The 20,428-nt window shown below is 48.3% G+C and overlaps 1 protein-coding gene across 6 annotated transcripts in view; it reads right to left on the minus strand.

Annotated features, from left to right (window-relative positions):
- The window catches only part of LOC140396409 (SLIT-ROBO Rho GTPase-activating protein 1), a 312,310-nt gene that overhangs the window by 32,540 nt on the left and 259,342 nt on the right, over nucleotides 1-20,428 (minus strand). For all 6 annotated transcript variants that reach the window (XM_072485012.1, XM_072485011.1, XM_072485013.1 and 3 more), the window contains exons 16-17: nucleotides 4,592-4,697; nucleotides 342-566 (exon numbers count right to left, since the gene is read on the minus strand). In XM_072485012.1, the coding sequence (XP_072341113.1) occupies nucleotides 342-566; nucleotides 4,592-4,697 (331 nt within the window). The remainder of the gene's footprint in view (nucleotides 1-341; nucleotides 567-4,591; nucleotides 4,698-20,428) is intronic.

Below are 20,428 nucleotides of genomic sequence, written 5' to 3' on the forward strand. Positions count from 1 at the left end.
GGTTTCAAAATAATGGACTCCTTTTTCAGATGGAGACGAGGAAGAATTTCCTCTCCGAGGGTCATTCGTGTTTGTAATTCTCTTCCTCACGCACAGTGGAGATTGGGTCATTCAATATGTTCAAGGCTGACTCAGGCAGATTTTTGATTGACAAGAAAGTCAAAGGTTATGGACAGGAGAGTAGAGTTAAGGACAAAATCAGATTAACCATGATCATATTGAACGAAGAACTGAACGGCCTACCCCTTCTATTTCGTATGATCTCATTGCTCGACACGGAATGACAGGCTTTAGGGGAAGAGAGACTAGGAAAGAATTGAGGGTGGTGGTGGTCAGCTTACCAATAGTCATCACCAGCCATGCACTTTTCATACACGGGTCCTTCCAGCTCTTTCGAATCAGGGAAAATCAACTCATTGTGGATGATGATGGTTTTAATCAACTCATTCACGTGGGCCTGGCACGAGACTTGATCTTGCAAATCGGGGACAGGCATCAGTGTTGGGCCGAAGCAGATCGCCAGATTGTAAGGATCCATCATGTTCTCGTCGTTGTATTGAGAGAGGCTGCCAAGAGACACAAGACAATCAGCAAGAGGTCAAACATGGACTTGGGAGAAGGGCTGGGGTTATTGGAACAAACACCGAACCGCAGGTACTGTAACTTCTGGCAAAGATCGGAGGTGAATCTTATTTGCCTGGAATCGACCTAATCAGCCACAAATTCTGAAGTCTATTTGACACAGTTCAAAGGTTGTTCTGAGTTGTCCAAGCCTTGGGAAATACCAGCAATTTTTTTTATTGAAGAATGGCCCACAACAAAATGAAAATACAGGATGGTTGCTGAGCAAACTGCTTTTTTGAGACTCTTCCAGTCCACAAGGAGCTGAGGGATGAGGCCCTCAGCTAGGGGCAGCAGAGAGGGGAGATTGTTGGCCAGGGAGAACTGTGGAGTGGCCTCTGCTGGGCCGGGGAGGGGCATTGGGATGGGGAGGCAGCTGTGAGCCTCATAGCTTCATAACATTTCAGCAGTGCCCAAAGATTAGCTCCCATGCAGGTCAGTGGACAGCACAAAAGAATGTTGTTCCTTAACCTAGTTGGTTTGGGTTTTCATGATGGCTGCTCCACATTCCTCACGTAAAGGAATTGTTTCATATGCCTCAAAATTCTCATGATTTCAATACTTATTTTGTTAAGAATAAAACTAGAAGCTGCTCCCCGTCTCTCACACAGGCAGAGACATATCTAAACATCAGTTAGATATGATGTGATGTGACAAAACAACAAACAAGGCGCCATGTGAGCGAGTTAAACTCAAGGGGCGCGATTCTCCACTCCCGCGACTAAGTGCCCACGCCGTCGAGGTTCACGACGGCGCGAATACGGCCCCAATCTCAACCGATTCAGGGCTCGAAAATGGGCTAGGATCGGGGCCGTGAGAAACTCGGGGGGGGGGGGGGGTCGCGAAAGCAGCGCCGTCAGCGCGCGCCAGGCATTGATGCCGCGTAAAAACGCTTCATTAATGCCGCATGGGCAGCACGGTAGAATAGTGGTTAGCACAACAGCTCCAGGATCCCAGGTTTGATTCCGGCTTGGGTCACTGTCTGTGCGGAGTCTGCACATCCTCCCAGTGTGTGCGTGGGTTTCCTCCGGGTGCTCCGGTTTCCTCCCACAGCCCAAAGATGTGCAGGTTAGGTGGATTGGCCATGATAAATTGCCCTTCGTGTCCAAAATTGCCCTTAGTGTTGGGTGGGGTTACTGCGTTATGGGGTCAAGAGCCGGTGCAGACTCGATGGGCCGAATGGCCTCCTTCTGCACTGTAAATTCTATGAAAACCGGCGCCGTGTAAATGACGCGGCCGGCGCCGCGTAACTGGCGTAACCCGCGCATGCGCGGTTGCCGTCCTCCCTGAGGCTGCCCCGCAAGAAGATGTCGGATGGATCTTGCGGGCACCGAGGAAAGGAGGTCCTCCTTCAGAGAGGCCGGCCCGCCGATCGGTGGGCACCGATTGCGGGCCAGACCCCCTTTGAGTCCTACCCTGGTGAAAGAACCCCCTCGCCCCCCACAGGCTGGACCCCCCCAGTGTTCCCACGCTGTTCCCGCTGGCAGCTACCAGGTGTGGATGGCGCCGGCTGGAAGCCGTTGTTTTGGGCAGGCCGCTCGGCCCATCCGGGCCGGAGAATAGCGGGGGTGGCGGAGAATCGCTATTTTGGGTGTCCCGGGCGATTCTCCGGCCTGCGCCGCGCAGAACTCGACGGGGCCGTTCTCGCCGCTTGGGTGAATCGCGCGGGAGGGCGTCGGACCAGCATCGCGGGGAAAAATGGCGCGCCAGGCGATTCTCCCAAATGGCGCGGGAGTGGAGAATCGCGCACACGTTAATAGGAAAGAATGGCGTGCATTTGGGGATTGGCTGAGGGAGAACAGCTGCCCATTATAGCTGTGTGTGGATTAAACTTCCAATTTGCTGAAATATTGCCAACCTCTTGAACTAAATGGAACAAAACACTGATCATGTCAGAAAATCCTCACTGCTCAACAACAACATGGTGTGGGCTGAGATTTCACCATCTGCACAGAGCAGGATGAACAAAGTCAAACTCTTCTCAAGGTCTAACAGTAGCATAGGATGCTCCAGTGCTGCGGCACTAGACCTCTTATTAAGTCTGATATTCCTACGGTGCTGTGGACCCGGGTTCGATCCCGGGTCACTGCCTGTGTGGAGTTTGCACATTCTACCCGTGCCCGTGTAGGTCTCACCCCCACAACGCAAAGATGTGCAGGAGGTGGTGGATTGGCCACGCTAAATTGTAAAAAAAAAAAAAATAGGTACTCGAAATTTTTTTTAAAACTCTGATATCATTCAATCTTGACTGATGGGGGAGGGGTCATTTCCCCAAATCTCCGTTGTGTGACCCCTGACGCTTTCTTGTCCTGTTCAACTCCTGTTGGGGCAATCAAGGAGCGGGATATGCTGTACTTTTATATTATAACTTATTACATAGTATTTACAGCACAGAAAAAGGTCATTCAGCCCAGCTGGTCAATGCTGGTGCTCGTGCTCCACAGTCCTCACCTTTCTTCGTCAAACCCGATCAACACACCCTTCTGTTCCTGCTCCTGCCTATGTTTATCTTTATTCCTCCTAAATATGTTTACAGTATTCACCTCAAGTACCCTTCTTGATAACAAATTCCATATCTTTATTATTGTCACAAATAGGCTTACATTAACACTGCAATGTGAAAATCCCTCAGCCGTCACACCCCGCCGCCTGTTCCAGAGGGAGAATTCAGAATGTCCAATTCACCTAACAAGAACGTCTTTCAGGACTGGTGTGAAGAAACCGGAGGAAACCCACGCAGACACGGGGAGAATGTGCAGACTGCGCACAGACAGTGACCCAAGCTCGAATTGAACCCGGGACCCTGGCGCTGTGAAGCAACAGTGCTAACCACTGTGCTACCGTGCCAGATTCCAACCACCCTCTGGGTGAAAAGGTTTTCCCTCACATCCTCTCTAAGCCTCCTGCCCCTCATCTTAAATCTGTGCTCCCGGTTTACTGACCCCTCCACTAAGAGGAAAAGTACTTTCCTATCCACCCTATCCATGTCCCGCATAACTTTATTCAGGCCCACACTCAAGTCTTCTCTGCTCCAGGGAAAACAACCCCAGCCTAACCAGTCTCTCTTGATAGCTGTAATGATCCAGCTCCGGCAATATCCTGGTCAATCTCCTCTGCACCCTCTCCAGTGCAATTACTTCCTTTCTATAATGTGGTGACCAGGGCTGAACACAGTACTCCAGCTGGGGCCTAACCAGCTCCAGCATAACCTCCCTGCTCTTTTATTTAATCCCGCTCCAACATTTAATCCCTACATGGGGCCAGCACGGCGCTGGAGCGGTTTGCGCCGCTCCAGCTCCAGATCTCCCGGCATGAACTGGGCACTGCGGGTTCCATGCATGCGCAGTTGCGCCGGCCCCAACGAGGACACGCGCATTGGCGCCGGCGGGCGCATGCACAGTGGCCTCCTTCAACGCACCAGACCCGACGCAACATGGCGCAGGGCTACAGGGGCCGGCGCATAGGAAAGGAGGCCCCCAGCCACAGAGGCCAGCCCGCCGATCGGTGGGTCCCGATCGCGGGCCAGGCCACATCGGACTCCCCCCCACAGGACGCCACCCGACCCTTACACGCCGAGGTCCCGCCGGCCCAGAGCAGGTTAGAACGGTGCTGGCGGGACTCAGCTCTTTTCCTACGGCCGCTCGGCCCATCCAAGGGCGGAGAATCGGCGGGCCGGCCGCGCAGAACGGCCGGCGACAATCACGCCGACGCCAATGGCGCCGATTCTCCGCACTACAGAGAATTGCGTGCTGCCGTCGGGGCGGCGTGGCCCGTTCGCGGGGATTCTCCGGCCCGGGGCTGGGAGAAACCCGCCCCTGCTACTTTGCCCCACAATGCCTAATAATAGCTGCCCAGGCACATAATTTACCAGGAGGCCGGCAGATACTTGGAATACAAACCTTTCAGTAACTTTACCGGAAACCTAAGAGGCATTTATGAATGAACAGAAAATAGCAGACGCAATACTCACTGGTTTAAAAAGGAAAAGAGATATCTCATCACAATAATCACAGACCGTGGAAGGGTCAGGAGAATCTTGCGGAGGTGAAGAGCTCTCTCGTACAGGCTCTCTATTCCTGGAAGGCAAAACATGGCTGTATTGGCATTGATAAGAGTCTAATTTTATTCATAGTTTTATTCATATAGGTGCTAGTTGAATGCATGTAGCTAAGAGGCATAAATACTAAATTGTCTTGACTGTGGGAATCCAGTCATTGTCTCATATAATGAATTACCCATTGTATTCCAGTGTATTCAGTGACCCGCTGGGTCACTGTCTGTGAGGAGTCAGCACGTTCTCCCAGTGTCTGCGTGGGTTTCCTCCGGGTGCTCCAGTTTCCTCCCACAGTCCAAGGATGTGGTTAGGTGGATTGGCTATGCAAAATTACTCTTAGTGTCCAAAAAGGTTAGTAGGGGTTATTGGGTTACGGGGATAGGGTGGGAGTGAGGGCTTAAGTGGGTGGGTGCAGACTCGATGGGCCGAATGGCCTCCTGCTGCACTGTATGTTCTATGTTCTAAGAATGTATTGTTCTCCGTCTAATCAACTAATCAGTTCTAGCAAGGTATCCGCCAAGCTGTGTAACATGGAAAGCGTGAGAAACATATCTAGTAATTTTCCGGAGACTGCGCATGCAGACGCTGAGCTAGTTTTGATAGGCACCAGTCAATCTTAAGTAATGCCCAATGTTTGATTAACAAATCATCTTCTAAGTAACAGACATTCATTTGAACAAACCAGGAGGTCTCAGCTGAGAATTAGAAGCCAATGAAAGTAAATGAGGGGTTAAACCAGAGAATTCCCTTAAAAGTAGGACCTCGTGGTCGAGGTCTTTGTTCCTGAATTCCTGACTAATCTGTTTGTTTGTGTTTAAAGAGATTTCTCTGTGCTTATGCATTTTGCCATGTGCTTGACTTTATGTATTGTTTGATATTTTGTTTCTACGTTTTTATTCAGTTCTTAGTGTATTCCAGTGAGTAAAGTTGTATTTTTAACACCTCCCACCAACCGGACTACCGATTTTTATTAGAAGGTAAAATAAGAGTTCCACTTATTTTGACAAAGGGTCATCTGGACGTGAGATGTTAGCTCTTTTCTCTCTTTACAGATGCTGCCAGACCTGTGAGATTTGCCAGCATTTTTTCTTTTGGATTCAGATTCCAGCATTCCCAGTAATTTGTTTTTATTACTATGTCCCAAATCTTTTTCTAATGCAGCAATAAAAAATACTTGGAAGGTTTAGAAACTTTTCAGGAAATTGAACAAATTTCTATCAGCTCCTGTGTTAATTCAAAAGCGTTCAGTTTGACAAATAAGGTCGGATTTTACTGATTAGGCTGTTCTATAAACTCATTGTTCCGTTTTGTTCCCCTCTGTTAGTGAGGTACGGCTGTTCTAACCGTGGAGAATCTGGCCAGCCTCACTAACATCACAGCTACTGCAAGAGGCAGGTAAGATCGCAAGGTAAGTATAGACGGGGAATGCCATTCGGCCCAACTTAATTCCTCCATCCAGAGCGATCCCAAAATCATCGCCACCTCTGTAAGATCCAGTTATGTCTTAAAGCACTCCAGGATCCCCTACTGTATCCTTGAGTTCAAAGTGTGGACCACAGTGTGTGAAAAAGACTTTCCTGATACCAGTCCTTAAAATTACCATTTAAGAGTTTTATAGTGCTTCAGATATTTAATTTAAAACGCTATTCCAATTTAACTTTTCCATTTCATTGACAACCTCCTGTACTTCTGCAAGATCAGTTCGCAGATATCTCCTTTGCTGACAAAAAGGCCCAAGGCTTTTCTTATAACACAAACTCCAAGTCGCACAAGGATCTGGAGGACAGATGTCCAAATGCTTGCTCGAAGAGGTAGATTCTAACAAGCATCTTCTAGGGAGGGAGGTGGAGGTTTAAGGAGGGAATTCTAGAGTTTAGTTCGAGTGACTGAAGGCAAGGTTACCAATGGTGTGCAAAAGGCTAGAATTGTGGGAGCACCGGCAGCACGGTGGCGCAGTGATTAGCATTGTTGCCTCACGGCGCCGAGGTCCCAGGTTCGATCCCGGCTCTGGGTCACTGTCTGTGTGGAGTTTGCACATTCTCCCAGTGTTGGCGTGGGTTTCACCCCCACAACCCAAAGATGTGCAGAGTAGGTGGATTGGCCACACTAAATTGCCCCTTAATTGGAAAAAATGAATTGGGGAATCTAAATTTATTTTTAAAAAAAATTATGGGAGCAGAGATATCGAATGGTTGTCGGGCTGGAGGAGACTACAGATATGGGGGGGGGTTGCTGAGAATGGTGGGGGGTGGGCGAGGCCATCGAGTGATTTAAGTAAGTGGATGAGAATGTTGAAATGGAAGCTTTTTCAGGCCACCAAGTGACTGCACTCAAACTTACATTCTACAATGAGCTTTGGCCACTGACACTCTATATTGGTTGCAATTATTTAGCACCAAGACTCTTTAAGTCTCCTTCAGCTTTCACCTTTATGGTACTTCAAAACATGGAATCATCAGTGGAGGCGACACAGGGGCGAGGTGGGAGCCTCGGTTTGGTCACCGATTCCGGAGAATCATCGGTTTGTCCCGGGAAGAATGGATGGGGGGTTTCGGAGTTGGCATCGGGCAAGGATCAGAAGAATGGGGGACCTGTTCATCGATGGGACGTTTGCGAGCCTAGGGGCGCTGGAGGAGAAGTTTGGGCTACCCCCGGGAAACGCTTTCAGGTATATGCAAGTGAGGGCATTTGTGAGGCGGCAGGTGAGGGAGTTCCCGCTGCTTCCGGCACATGGGATTCAGGACAGGGTGATTTTGGGTGTATGGGTTGGAGAAGGCAAGGTTTTGGCGATTTACCAGGAGCTGAAGGAAGAGGAGGAGGCCTCGGTGGAGGAGTTAAAGGGCAAGTGGGAGGAGGAGCTTGGGGAGGAGATAGATGGGGGTCTGTGGGCTGATGCCCTGAGTAGGGTTAATTCTTCCTCCTCTTGCGCCAGGCTCAGCCTAATACAGTTCAAAGTTACTCACAGAGCGCATATGACAGGGGCGAGGTTGAGTAGGTTCTTTGGGGTGGAGGACAGATGTGGGAGGTGCTCGGGGAGCCCGGCAAATCACGTCCATATGTTCTGGTCGTGCCCGGCGCTGGATGGGTTTTGGAGGGGTTTAGCGAGGACTATGTCCAAGATGGTGAACGCCCGGGTCAAGCTGAGCTGGGGATTGGCATTATTTGGGGTATCGGACGAGCCGGGAATGCAGGAGGTGAAAGAGGCCAGTATTCTGTCCTTTGTGTCCCTGGTAGCCCGGCGGAGGGTTTTGCTACTATGGAACGATGCGAAGCCCCCTAGTGTGGAAGCTTGGATCAATGACATGGCAGGGTTCATCAAGCTGGAGAGGATAAAGTTTGCCTTGCGAGGGTCTGTGCAAGGGTTCCTCAGGCGGTGGCAACCGTTCCTAGACTATCTCACGGAGCGTTAGGAGGAGGTCAGCAGCAGCAGCCCAGGGGCGGGGAGGGGGTTCTTTTGGGGTGGCGTTTGGGTGAAGGTGGGGGTTTTCCCTATTTGTGCTTTTAAATGTTATATGGGGGGCTATTGTATATGGGGGAAATCCAATGTATAATTTCTGATTGTTGTGTTTTTGGGTTTTTTTTCTTGCTGGGGGGGGGTTTGTTGAAAAATTTGACTAAATATTTTTTTAAAAAAAACATGGAATCATACAACATAGGAGGAGGTTATTCGGTCCATCATGTGTGTGCCGACTCTCGGAAAGACATATCCCATTAGTCACACTACTGCTTCCCTTCCACCCCACCCCCCCCCCCCCCCCCCCCATGGGCAGTACGGTAGCATAGTGGTTAGCACAGTTGCTTCACAGCTCCAGGGTCCCAGGTTCGATTCCCGGCTTGGGTCACTGTCTGGGAGGAGACTGCATGTTTTCCCAGTGTCTGCGTGGGTTTCCTCCGGGTGCTCCGGTTTCCTCCCGCAGTCCAAAGATGTGCGGGTTAGGTGGATTGGCCATGATAAATTGCCCTTAGTGTCCAAAAAATGTTAAGTGGGGATTACTGGGTTCCGGGGATAGGGTGGAGGTCTGGGCTTAGGTAGGGTGTTCTTTGTAAGGGCCGGTGCAGACTCGATAGGTCGAATGGCCTCCTTCTGCACTGTAAATTCTATGATTGTATATTCCTTTAAATTTTTCCTTTCACAGTATTTCCCGTTCTTAAAGGACTATCAAACCTTCTTCCGGCATCCTGCAGATTGTCTAATGTTTCTCCTGATGTGCTGTACTTGACACTTGTCCATCTTTGACTCAGAACCGGCACAGCCTAGTGTCTTCCCACCATCCTGCACCCCAAATCTACTAGGTATTCAATTGGGTAAACTGAACATGGAGATTTTTAAAGTGAACTTTGTACCCATGGGAAAACCTGCAACAGAATCTGTAATACTTGCTGACGACACTGTGTTAGGAGTTTTCGGTAAGAAGTCTTACAACACCAGGTTAAAGTCCAACAGGCTTGTTTCAAACACTAGCTTTCGGAGCGCTGCTCCTTCCTCAGGTGAATCTGGACTTTAACCTGGTGTTGTAAGACTTCTTACTGTGCTCACCCCAGTCCAACGCTGGCATCTCCACACCTTAGGAGTTGTCGTCAAGGATTTTTTGTTAATTCACTCTCTGGATGTAGGCATCGCTGGCAAGGCCAGCATTTAGTGCCCTTCCCAAGCATCTGGCTTATTTATTAGTCCAGTAAAATAACCGCCATTTTGTTTCTTTATTCTTTCATCGGATGTGGGCATCGCTAGCAAGGCCAGCATTTATTGGCCATCCCTAATTTCCCTTGAACTGAGTGGCTTGTTAGGCCAGTTCAGAGGGCACTTAAGAGTCAACCAAATTGTTATGGGTCTGGAGTCACATGTAGGACAAACTGGGGAAGGGCGGCAGATTTCCTTACCCTAGTGAACCAGATGGGCTTTTCTCACAACTGATGTCAGGTGTCATTGTCATAACTACTGAGATGAGCTTTTATATCCTGGATTAATTATTTATTTTTTAATATTTAGAGTACGCAATTAATTTTTTTCCAATTAAGGGGCAATTTAGTGTGGCCAATCCACCTTGCCCGTGCACATCTTTGGGTTGTGTGGGCGAAACCCACGCAAATACAGGGAGAATGTGCAAGCTCCACACGGACAGCGACCCAGGGCCGGGATCGAACCTGGGACCTCGGTGCCGTGAGTCAGCAGTGCTAACCACTATGCCACCGTGCTGCCCTTCTGGATTAATTATTAATTGAATTTAAATTCCCCCGTGGTGTCATCCATGTCTCTAGATCTTGTGTGGGCCTCTGGATTACTAGTCCAGGCACATGATCACTGCGTCACCACCTCCCTCATAATGCTACCATTCTCCCATAATGTCACATTTTGCTCATCAGATTCATGTGTGACATCAGAGATAGTGGCTACTATTGAAAGATACATATGTTCAGTTTGTTAAACTGTACTTAGTCTGCTCTTTTGTAAAAGGATTCTCAACTGTGACCTTTAAATTAATTAAAACCCGCAGGTTCTATTTTAACATTTAACTTTTAATGTGAATATAATTTCTTTATATCAAACAGATTGCCTTTCTCAATTTGTGGGGGTTTCAGTTTGTTTTTTAAAAATGTGTGCTCATCTCGCTGTGTATTTGTTGAAATGGAGTATTTTTTTATGTGGATAAAAGTTTATTAAAAAGATATTTTGATTCAAAACCCTCTGGCTGTTTTCTATTCCATCTGTTCTTATTTATATCTGTGGTGCATGTGGCACTCGTACAGTCAGCTGAATAAATGAAAAGTTAATTTTAGTATCAAGGACATGAGTACTTTAATTCTTGCCTGTTTATGGTGTCTGGGGATTCATGTGGTGCACATATCGGAAGTTATATTTATGGATTTTGCCCTGTGTTTAAAATGTTGCCTAATATAAGGGAAGATGTTTTCTTCGTTGACCTCCTAGAATAGTTTTGATTTACTCAGTGGGTTCGAGGGGAAGTTCCCAGATACTTTTTTCTCCTTCAGTTGGTTTTGGCTCTTTACTCGGGCCTCATCCGGGAGATGCCTAAAGGATACTAGTGAACCAGGTGGATTTTTACAACAATCAATGACAGTTTCATGGTCACCATTGCTGAGACCAGCTTTATAATTCCAGATTTATTAATGGAATTCCAATTTTACCAGTTGCCACGATGGGATTTGAACCCCTCTGCTCAGAGCATCAGCCTGGGCATCTGGATTCCTATTCCAGTGACACTACCACTATATCACCATTTCCCATATTTGGGGTTAGGATTTTCCCTGCGGGTTTCCGAGCCCCACTGCCAAGGTGGGTCAGAAGGCTGCACTGTGAGAAAAATAGTCACTCCTTTTGGTTTGTCCCCTGGGTCGACCAATCAAAGATGACAGGCTGGCCCTCGAAGCTGGAGGTCCAAGCCTTCCAGCTTGAATGGAGCAGCGGGCTGAGTGCAAGGCAAGTAAGAGAGGAAGTGCTTCAAAATGGAGGAGCCATCTCTTCAGCTTTTAAAAAAATTAAACTATAAAATGGCATTTGCAGGCAGGTCACGGGGGAGAAAGCCCTTCGCAAGGCGGTCTACTGTGGCTCCTGCATGCAGGCATGGGGGGCCTTGAGGCCTGTATGGAGTGCTGCCTACCACCCTGCACCAGGTCTGCTGCTGGGAGGCCATTTCCAGATAGTTAAACTGGGCCCCACCACCTGTGGAGACTTGGAGGCTGACTGGAAAATCCCAGTCCGCCTCAAAATTTTCTTCAATAGGTCCTTAACGAACTGTGTTGGCCACTGGAGCGTGGTTAGCTCTGCCACACCCACCCACTCTCTCCCTCCCCCGCGGGATGGGATGGAGCTGAGGAACATGCAAGCCGGGCTATTTTTGCCTCCAATCCCAGGCCTTAATGGGTGGGTCAAGCCTCAAGACTAAACCTAATCGTTTTCTGTGGGCAGGGGGGGGGGGGGGGGGGGGGCAGAGAAATCATCTCTATAGATTTTCCTTTTCTGTGTTGTGGTGGTTGTTGATGTTTGGTCTGTTACTGGAATGATTCTCATCATAGAATCTACAGTGCAGAACGAGGCTATTTGGCCCATCGTGTCTGCACCGGCCCATGGAAAGAACACCCTACTTAAGCCCACTCCTCCACCCTATCCCCGGAACCCAGTAACACCACCCAACCTTTCTTTGGACACTAAGGGCAATTTAGCATGGCCAATCCACCTAACCTGCATATCTTTGGACCGTGGGAGGAAACCGGAGCACCCGGAGGAAACCCACGCAGACACGGGGAGGATGTGCAGACTCCGGGAATCGAACCTGGGACCCTGGAGCGGAGAAGCGACTGTGCTAACCACTGTGCTACCGTGCCACCTATTGCGCTTGTGGCACCATTTTGTGTCATCTTTCTTGCTGAACCTTTTAAAATACCTAACCTGCTACATCGTGACTTACAATGAAACCATGGAGTCCTCTGGACGTTGGTCCCCTTTCTCGGTCGTGCAGTTGGGTGTGACTGCCCTTCCCTGGCACCTTTCCATTTAATCCACTCACAGCCGGAGCATCGTCTGCAATGGCCAACCATGGCCTCACTCCTCCCTTTCTCTGTACTCTCCTCCAATCCTACAACCTCCCACAGACACACACCCCCACCCCAAGATTGGCCCGAGTCAAGTTTAAAAATTAAAATTTTATTCTCTATTTTCACATTTTCTTCAGAGTTTACACCCCCACCAACAAACAGTAAACGGTAACGAATACAATGTCAATCCCCCTACCAACAACAACGAGCCCATCCTCCCACCACCCCCCAAATAACGGCCTACCTGACAATATAAGCAGCAAATAAAACCAAACCTCCCAAGGAGGAAAAAAGGAAAAAAGAAAAAGGAATCAGGAATCGCCTCTGGTCACCATTGACATATTTCTCAATTCTGCCACAGTCCTTCTGCCTTCGCAAACTCCTCCGCCGCTTCCGCCGTCCCAAAATAAAAGTCCTTGGATTTGTAGGCCACCTCAACTTAGCTGGGTATACTATGCTGCACTACACCTTGATGTACAGTGCCTTCTTCACCCGGCTGAAGGCAGCCCGCTTCCTCGCCAGCTCCACCGTAAAGTCCTGGTATATGCGTATACCAGCTCCAGCTCACTGCACCACCCGCTTCTGCTTTGCCCAGCACAGGACCTTCTCCTTCACACTATACCTACGGAAACACACAGTTACTACTCTTGGTGGGTCACTCTCCTTTGGTATAGGCCTCCATGACCGATGAGCCCAATACAGTTCGTATCAAGAGGGATCGTCCCCCTCCCCTAATAGCTCCGCCAACATCGTGGCAAAATACTCCGTTGGCCTCGGGCCTTCCACCCCTTCGGGCAGACCCACAATCTTCAGATTCTGCCGCCTGGATCTGTTTTCCAGGTCTTCCATTTTGGCTCGCAGACCCTTGTTGGTCTCTGTCACCTTCCGCAACTCCTTCCCCATCGAGGTGAGTTGATCACGGTGCTGCGATAATGCCTCTTCCACTTCCTTCAGTGTCTCACCTTGCTCCCGCACCTCCGCCGCTGTGCTTGATACCGCCGTCCTCACCGGGGCAATCGCCTCCTCCACCGGCACTTTCAATACCGCCACCATCTCCTTCCTCATCACTTCCATGTGCTTTGTGATCTGTTTTTCAAGTTCCACAACCATCACTTTGGTCATTTCTTCTGCTGTGAGCGATGCGGCCTCCCCTGGTGCTCCAACCTCCGCTTTCCTTACAGTTCCTGCACTGACTTTTCCACTCACCGGCAGACTTTCATTAACCCCCTTTTTCACGGCCGTTTTTCCCCCCAAGCTTGGCCATTTCTCCTCCCCGTGCCGTCTTACAGTCTCCGTTGCCCCTGGGACCGGGCGTTAAAACCCCGAAATTTCTATTCCCGAGCGGGAGCCCTCCAGTGTGCGGCTGCCCCGCCCGCTGTCACCAGAAGTCCGGCCTGTGTCAAGTTTTGACTGATAATTGCTTCTGTGAAGTGCCTTGCGATTTTTCTTTTTGCTACATTAAACAGCTCTATATAAATGAAAGTCAAGTTTTCTCACGCTTGTCAAAAAAAAAAATCCCCTTTGACGGGTTTGATGCTTGTGAAGCCACATTCTCACACTCCACAGGGACAGTTCCAAAGGAACACAATGTATTGAACATTCCATGCACTCACTGCAACCTGTTTAGCTCATACAGAAACAAAGTGAAAAAGCACTTACAAAGATTAATTGAGAAAGCACAGGACTATTTCAAAACCATCGCTTGCTACAAATTCCTGAGACAGACATCTGTGACCGCTGTGTCCAGGAAAGAACCATTCCAGGAAAATTAGCCTCAAATATTTCTGCACCCAGCTTGTCACGTGACACGCAGGATTAAGTTACCAGTGATTATATTAGTTACAGACGATATCCGGCTCGCCACAGTAAATATTAAATGGCACCCATCTACCTGAATCTGACTTTTCATTGCTGCTTGTGCCTTCGCCAACTTACTCTTCCAGTCCAGCACCAGCCCAAATATACATGGTTACAGTTCTAGTCTGGTAGCCTAATGTACTGGGAAGGCAAAACTGGTATGATTTGACAGACAGATCAATTATAATAGGAGGCTGAAAGAAAAATAATTCCCAATTATGCAGCATCATTTACAACCAGAGGATCCTCCACAGGCACTTTTACAGCCAATAAAAGTACTTTTGAAATGTACTTTTATATTGGAGGGAAGTAGAAATAAATCGCTTGGAGAATTTCTATTGGGCCACCCAGAAGGACAAGGACAGCAGATAATTGGGAACTCCACCATCTGCAAGTTCCCTTCCAAGCCACTCACCATACTGACTTGGAAAAAAAAAATCCTGTAACTCCCTAACAGCACAGTGGGTGTACTTACCCCATAGGGACTGCAGTGGTTCAAGAAGGCCAGTCACGACCACCATCTCAAGGTCAGCCAGGGATGGGCAATAAATGCTGGCCTAGCCAGCAATGCCCATACCCTGTAAATGAATTTTTGACAATTGCTTTAAGGTTGTGCATTTTGTTTCAAACAGCGAGATTCCATTCAGGATCAATTTGCCAAGAGTTGCTTATTTCCAGGTAATTGAAGATGATATCAAATCTTAAATGCTTCTTCTCTATTCGGGGGCAAGCAATCCGTCAACGATCGATGTTGCAGGCAACCAGATGTGTTCAATGTTTCAATCTTGCTCTGGAGACCCAACAGGGCTATCAAGCCATGAACAGCTATCATGATGCTAAACTATGAGATGATACAAAGCCCCTACAGACTGTGGACCACCTGCTGTTCTAAGAATTCCAGTATTTACTGTTAACCAGGCGTTTGTGGGTGAAACAATTCAATCTGACCATAAAAGAATGTACATGCAAAATGTCGACAGGGCAATGTTCCTTATACAAGATCAGGCTCATCAGATAAAATCTCCCACTGCCCACGGGATCCTTGCTGGGCAGATCTAATAATAATCATCTTTATTATTGTCACAAGTCGGCTTACATTAACACTGCAATGAAGTTACTGTGAAAAGCCCCTAGTTGCCACACTCCGGTGCCTGTTCGGGTACACTGAGGGAGAATTCAGAATATCTAAATTAGCACATCTTTCGGGACTTGTGGGAGGAAAGCGGAGAAACAGGAGGAAACCCATGCAGACACGGGGAGAACGTGCAGACGCTGCACAGTGACCCAAGCCGGGAATCGAAGCTGGGACTGTGGCGCTGTGAAGCAACAGTGCTAACCAATGTGCTACCGTGCCGCCCAACAACATAACAAGGCATATTTGCTTTCAACATGGGCTCAACCATGCACCTTTTGAGTGTGTACCATACATATATTCAAGGGGATGTGATCATCCACTTAGGGACATTGTTTACATGGTCGGTAGAATGAGGGAGTCAGACCTGTGTAATTTCTCAAAGGAATTAAAGCTTACACGATATCTCGCTTCATAGAATCATAGAAACCCTACAGTGCAGAAGGAGGATTCTCAAACAAAGGCTGTACATGAGTGAAAGTGGAGGCCCTCCATTTTGAACATAAGGAACATGAGAAATAGGAGTAGGCCATTCAGCCCCTCGAGCCTGCTCTGCCGTTCAATAAGATCATGGCTGATCATGCGAGCTGACCTCCATTTTCCTATCCGACCCCTTGATTCCCTTGCTGCTCAAAAATCTAGTCACAGCCTTCTGAGGGAGGAAATTTCTCATCTTGGTCCTAAATGGTTTACTCGTTATTCTAAGACGACCTTGCGTTCTAGACTATCTGGCCGGCTGAAATGGTTTCTCAGCATCTCCCCTCCCATGAACTATCATTGATTATTGTACAAATCCATCTGGTTCACTAATGCCTTTCAGGGAAGGAAGTCTGCCGTGCTTGCCTGGTTTGGTCTACTTGTAACTCCCGACTTGCCACAATGAGGTTGACCTTAAATGCCCTCCTAATTGGTGTAGCAAGCCACTCAGTTCAAGGGCAATTAGAGATGGGCAACAAATGCAGGCCCAGCCAGCAACATCCACATTCCATGAAAGGAAATATTCTATCCAATCTCCTCTTGTAGTCCAACTTTATCATCCTAGGAAGATTTAGGCAACTGGCTAAATCAATGTTGAATCTTGCCTGGGGAAATATTAATTGTTATGGACATAACCCAAAATTGAAGTCCTGAGCACAGAAGAAAATGGGAGGCCTGTACGAGGGCCTAGCTCCTAAGGCTAAACAGCGGTAGGAAGGAAAAAAATGGACTCTCTGCGACTTAAGGATGGAAATAAAACAGACTTCACCTCATAAATCGCATGTCCAGTGGGTTTCCAGCACAGCAATCTGTGTTGAATCTGGAAAATGTAAACACTCTTTTATTTCGGAAGTCTCAAACGCGCTGCACTTGGCGGGCAAGTATTTGTTGAGGGGGAATTAATCATCGTGAAACACATGTTGCCTATCTCCAGCACTGGGATTTTTGATTGTCTCTTTAAAACAAACAATAAAAGCAAAGGAGACATTTGTTGCGCGAGGGGAGAATTTTACAAGCCAGTTGGACCCATTGAGCTCGAGAGTGTATTTGAAACCTCTTTTGCTGAGGAATTTATGAATTTGAGCCTGCAGCTGGGAAATGCTCAATCACAGTTCATGTCTGTTGACTAGCACAGGAATACTTGTCTCATGTGTGTGTGTTTTTAAGAGGATTGCAGAAAATCTCCCCATTGCATGTTTCAGTACAGCTTTCAAGAAAAACATGCCGAGCTAGCACTATTGTGCGAACAAGCAGCAATGATAAAATAATAGAGAGCTAGATTTTTAAAAATCCACAAATGGTACTTGCAAGAGAACGGTCAAAATAATTATTATTTCACGGGATGTGGGCGTCGCTGGCGAGGCCAGCATTTTAAATGCCCATCCCTAATTGCCCTTGAATAGGTGGTAGTGGTGGTCAGCCACCCCCTTGAACAGCTGCGGACCATGTGGCATAGGTACACCCACAGTGCTGTTAGGGAAGAGGAATCGCAGCTTCCTTAACACAAAAACATTTTGGCCAGATGCTGTCAGTTTTAATGGTGCACAAACCAACAAGGACCCCAATTAATAACAAATACAAACCAATTTATGTTGCTGCTCATTGAAGGTATGGTTCAGGGGTCTGGTTAGCTCTATTGGCTGGTCAGCTGGTTATTGATGCGGAGTGACGCCAAAAGCGTGGATTCACTACCCGGAACAAGTTGAGGTTATTCATAAAGGCCTCACCTTCTCAACCTTGCTCCTCGCCCGAGGTGTGGAGATCCTCAGGTTAAATCATCACCAGTCAACTCTCTCTCTCACACACAGGTAAGGGAGAGAGCAGTCCATGGTCCTTGGGGATTATAGCAACTTTCACTTTCAGTTAAGGATAACTGCAGGATTGTTTCCTCTCTGAGGTGTATGTGTATTACAAAATTGCGTATCCTTCGATAGGATGGAGGAGACCATTCAGCCCCTCAAGTCTGTTCTGACATTCGATTAGATCTTGGAATATCTCTCTCAGCACCTTTTTCCACCTTTGCTCCCTATCCCGTAATGTCCTTACCTACCAGAATTCTACAAAGTTCAATCTTGAAAGTTTCAACTGACTCAGCTTTTTGGAATCTAGATTTCCACCACTGCAAAGGTGCGTCCAGATTTCACTCCTAAATGGCTGCGTTCTAATTTTAAGCCTTTGCCTTTCGTTCTTGCATTGGCAGAAATTGTTTACCCGCATCTACTCTCTCCAATCTCTGTCATCTTAACCACCATCCTGTTTCCCACCCCGACAAGGCTCCCACTATTCAGTATCTGAGACGGCAGTGGTTAGCACTGCTGCCTCACAGCACCAGGGACCCGGGTTCAATTCCAGCCTTGGGCGACTGTCTGTCTGGAGTTTGCACATTCCCCCCGTGTCTGCCTGGGTTTCCTCCAGGTGCTCCGGTTCTCTCCCACAGTCCAAAAATGTGCAGGTTAGGCGGATTGGCCGTGTTAAATTGTCCCTTAATGTCCAAGGTTAGGTGGGATTACGAGGATAGGACGGGGGAAGTGGGCCTAAGTAGTTTGCTCTTTCGGAGGGTTGTGCATATTTGATGGGCTGAATGGCCTCCTTCTGACCTGTTGGGACTCTACATAGTGGAACTGGTCAATGGCTACAATACCCATGATGCTTGGCTCTCCTGAAACGTATCTATCTATTGCATTGCTTTGCATGTTCTGGGGCAACATTGTATGCTGGGCGTGTCACAGGCCAGTCAGAATGACCTTTCCTCCTGGGTTCCCTGGCAGCAGGAGATTCATCTTGAATTGTGGGCAATCTGGGATGTTTGGCGGCTCTTTTACACACTGCAGTTCTGAGTTGCCATGAGTGTGGCACACACTGTTTGAACTGACAAATGTACACATAGCACAATAATGATAATGTTGTGACTATTATCACTGGACTAGTAATCCAGAGAATGGAAACTCAAATCCCACATTCCGTATTGTTGTTTTGAAGTAAAATCTAGCAGAAGTAAAAAGCATGAAGTAACGGTTGTTGTAAACCCCCAAAGGGTCACCCAATATCCTGTAGGGAAGGAAAACGACATTGTTTGGTCTTTAAGTGACTCCAATCCCAAACCAATATGGTTGGCTCTCAATACCAACAAGAGACAATCTAACCATCGCCTTTAACGTTCAATGTCATTAGCATTATGGCAGCACGGTAGCATTGTGGATAGCACAAATGCTTCACAGCTCCAGGGTCCCAGGTTCGATTCCGGCTTGGGTCACTGTCTGTGCGGAGTCTGCACATCCTCCCCGTGTGTGCGTGGGTTTCCTCCGGGTGCTCCGGTTTCCTCCCAGTCCAAAGATGTGCAGGTTAGGTGGATTGGCCATGATAAAATTGCCCTCAGTGTCCAAAATTGCCCTTAGTGTTGGGTGGGGTTACTGGGTTATGGGGATAGGGTGGAGGTGTGGACCTTGGGTAGGGTGCTCTTTCCAAGAGCCGGTGCAGACTCGATGGGCCGAATGGCCTCCTTCTGCACTGTAAATTCTATGACTCTATGCTGAATCCCCCACTATTAACATCCTGGGGATGACCATTGACCAGAAACTTAACAGGACCAGCCATATATATATTGTGGCTACCAGAACAGGTCAAAGGCTGGGAATCCTGAGCGAGTAACTCACCTCCTGACTCCCCAAGTCTGTTCACCACTGGGACTTCCGGGTGCGGCGATGACCAGCTGAGTCGCACGTTTCGGCAGCTCCCTGTGAAACCGACTTTTGGGCTCTTGATAGGAGCCCCAACGGCAATTTTGACGGCTAAAAACACTGTGCGGTAAACCAGAAGGGAATCCCCCCTGGATACGGATGGAAAAAGGAGGGGGAAGTGGCCAGATTGCAGTGGATCCTTTAGAACAGCGGCAAGGAAGGCAAGCAAAAACCAAGATGGCGTCGGAAGGTGGCAGTTTAACATGGGGCCCTGAACAACAAGAGTTCTTGAAATGCTGTGTGGAAGAGATCAAAAAGGAAATGAAGAAAGAGCTGTTGGCCCCGATACTACAGGCGATCAAAGGGCTAAAGGAGGAACAAAAGACCCAGGAGCGGGAGCTTCGGGTCGTGAAGGCAAAGGCAGCCGAGAATGAGGACGATATACAGGGCCTGGTGGTGAAGACGGAGACGCAGGAGGCACATCAGAAACGATGTGTGGAAAGGTTGGAGGCACTGGAAAACAAGCAAGGAGGAACAACCTGAGGATTCTTGGTCTTCCTGAAGGTGTGGAGGGAGCGGACGTCGGGGCATATGTGAGCACGATGCTGCACTCGTTAATGGGAGCGGAGGCCCCGGCGGGTCCGTTGGAGGTGGAGGGAGCATACCGAGTGATGGCGCGAGGACCGAGAGCAGGAGAAATTCCCAGAGCCATAGTGGTGAGATTCCTCCGTTTTAAGGATAGAGAAATGGTCCTTAGATGGGCGAAGAAAACTCGGAGCAGTAAATGGGAGAACGCAGTGATCCGCGTTTATCAAGACTGGAGTGCGGAGGTGGCGAGAAGGAGGGCGAGCTTTAATCGGGCCAAGGCGGTGCTTCATAAAAAGAAGATAAAATTTGGAATGCTGCAACCGGCAAGACTGTGGGTCACATATCGAGAGAGGCACCACTACTTTGAGACGGCGGATGAAGCGTGGACTTTTATTGTGGAAGAAAAACTGGAATGAGCGGGTTATTAAAAAGAACGTTCGAACAAAGTGGTGGGGCGAATGTGGGGGG

This window comes from Scyliorhinus torazame, chromosome 19 (assembly GCF_047496885.1).
Source record: "Scyliorhinus torazame isolate Kashiwa2021f chromosome 19, sScyTor2.1, whole genome shotgun sequence".
NCBI classification, from domain to species: Eukaryota; Metazoa; Chordata; class Chondrichthyes; order Carcharhiniformes; family Scyliorhinidae; genus Scyliorhinus; species Scyliorhinus torazame.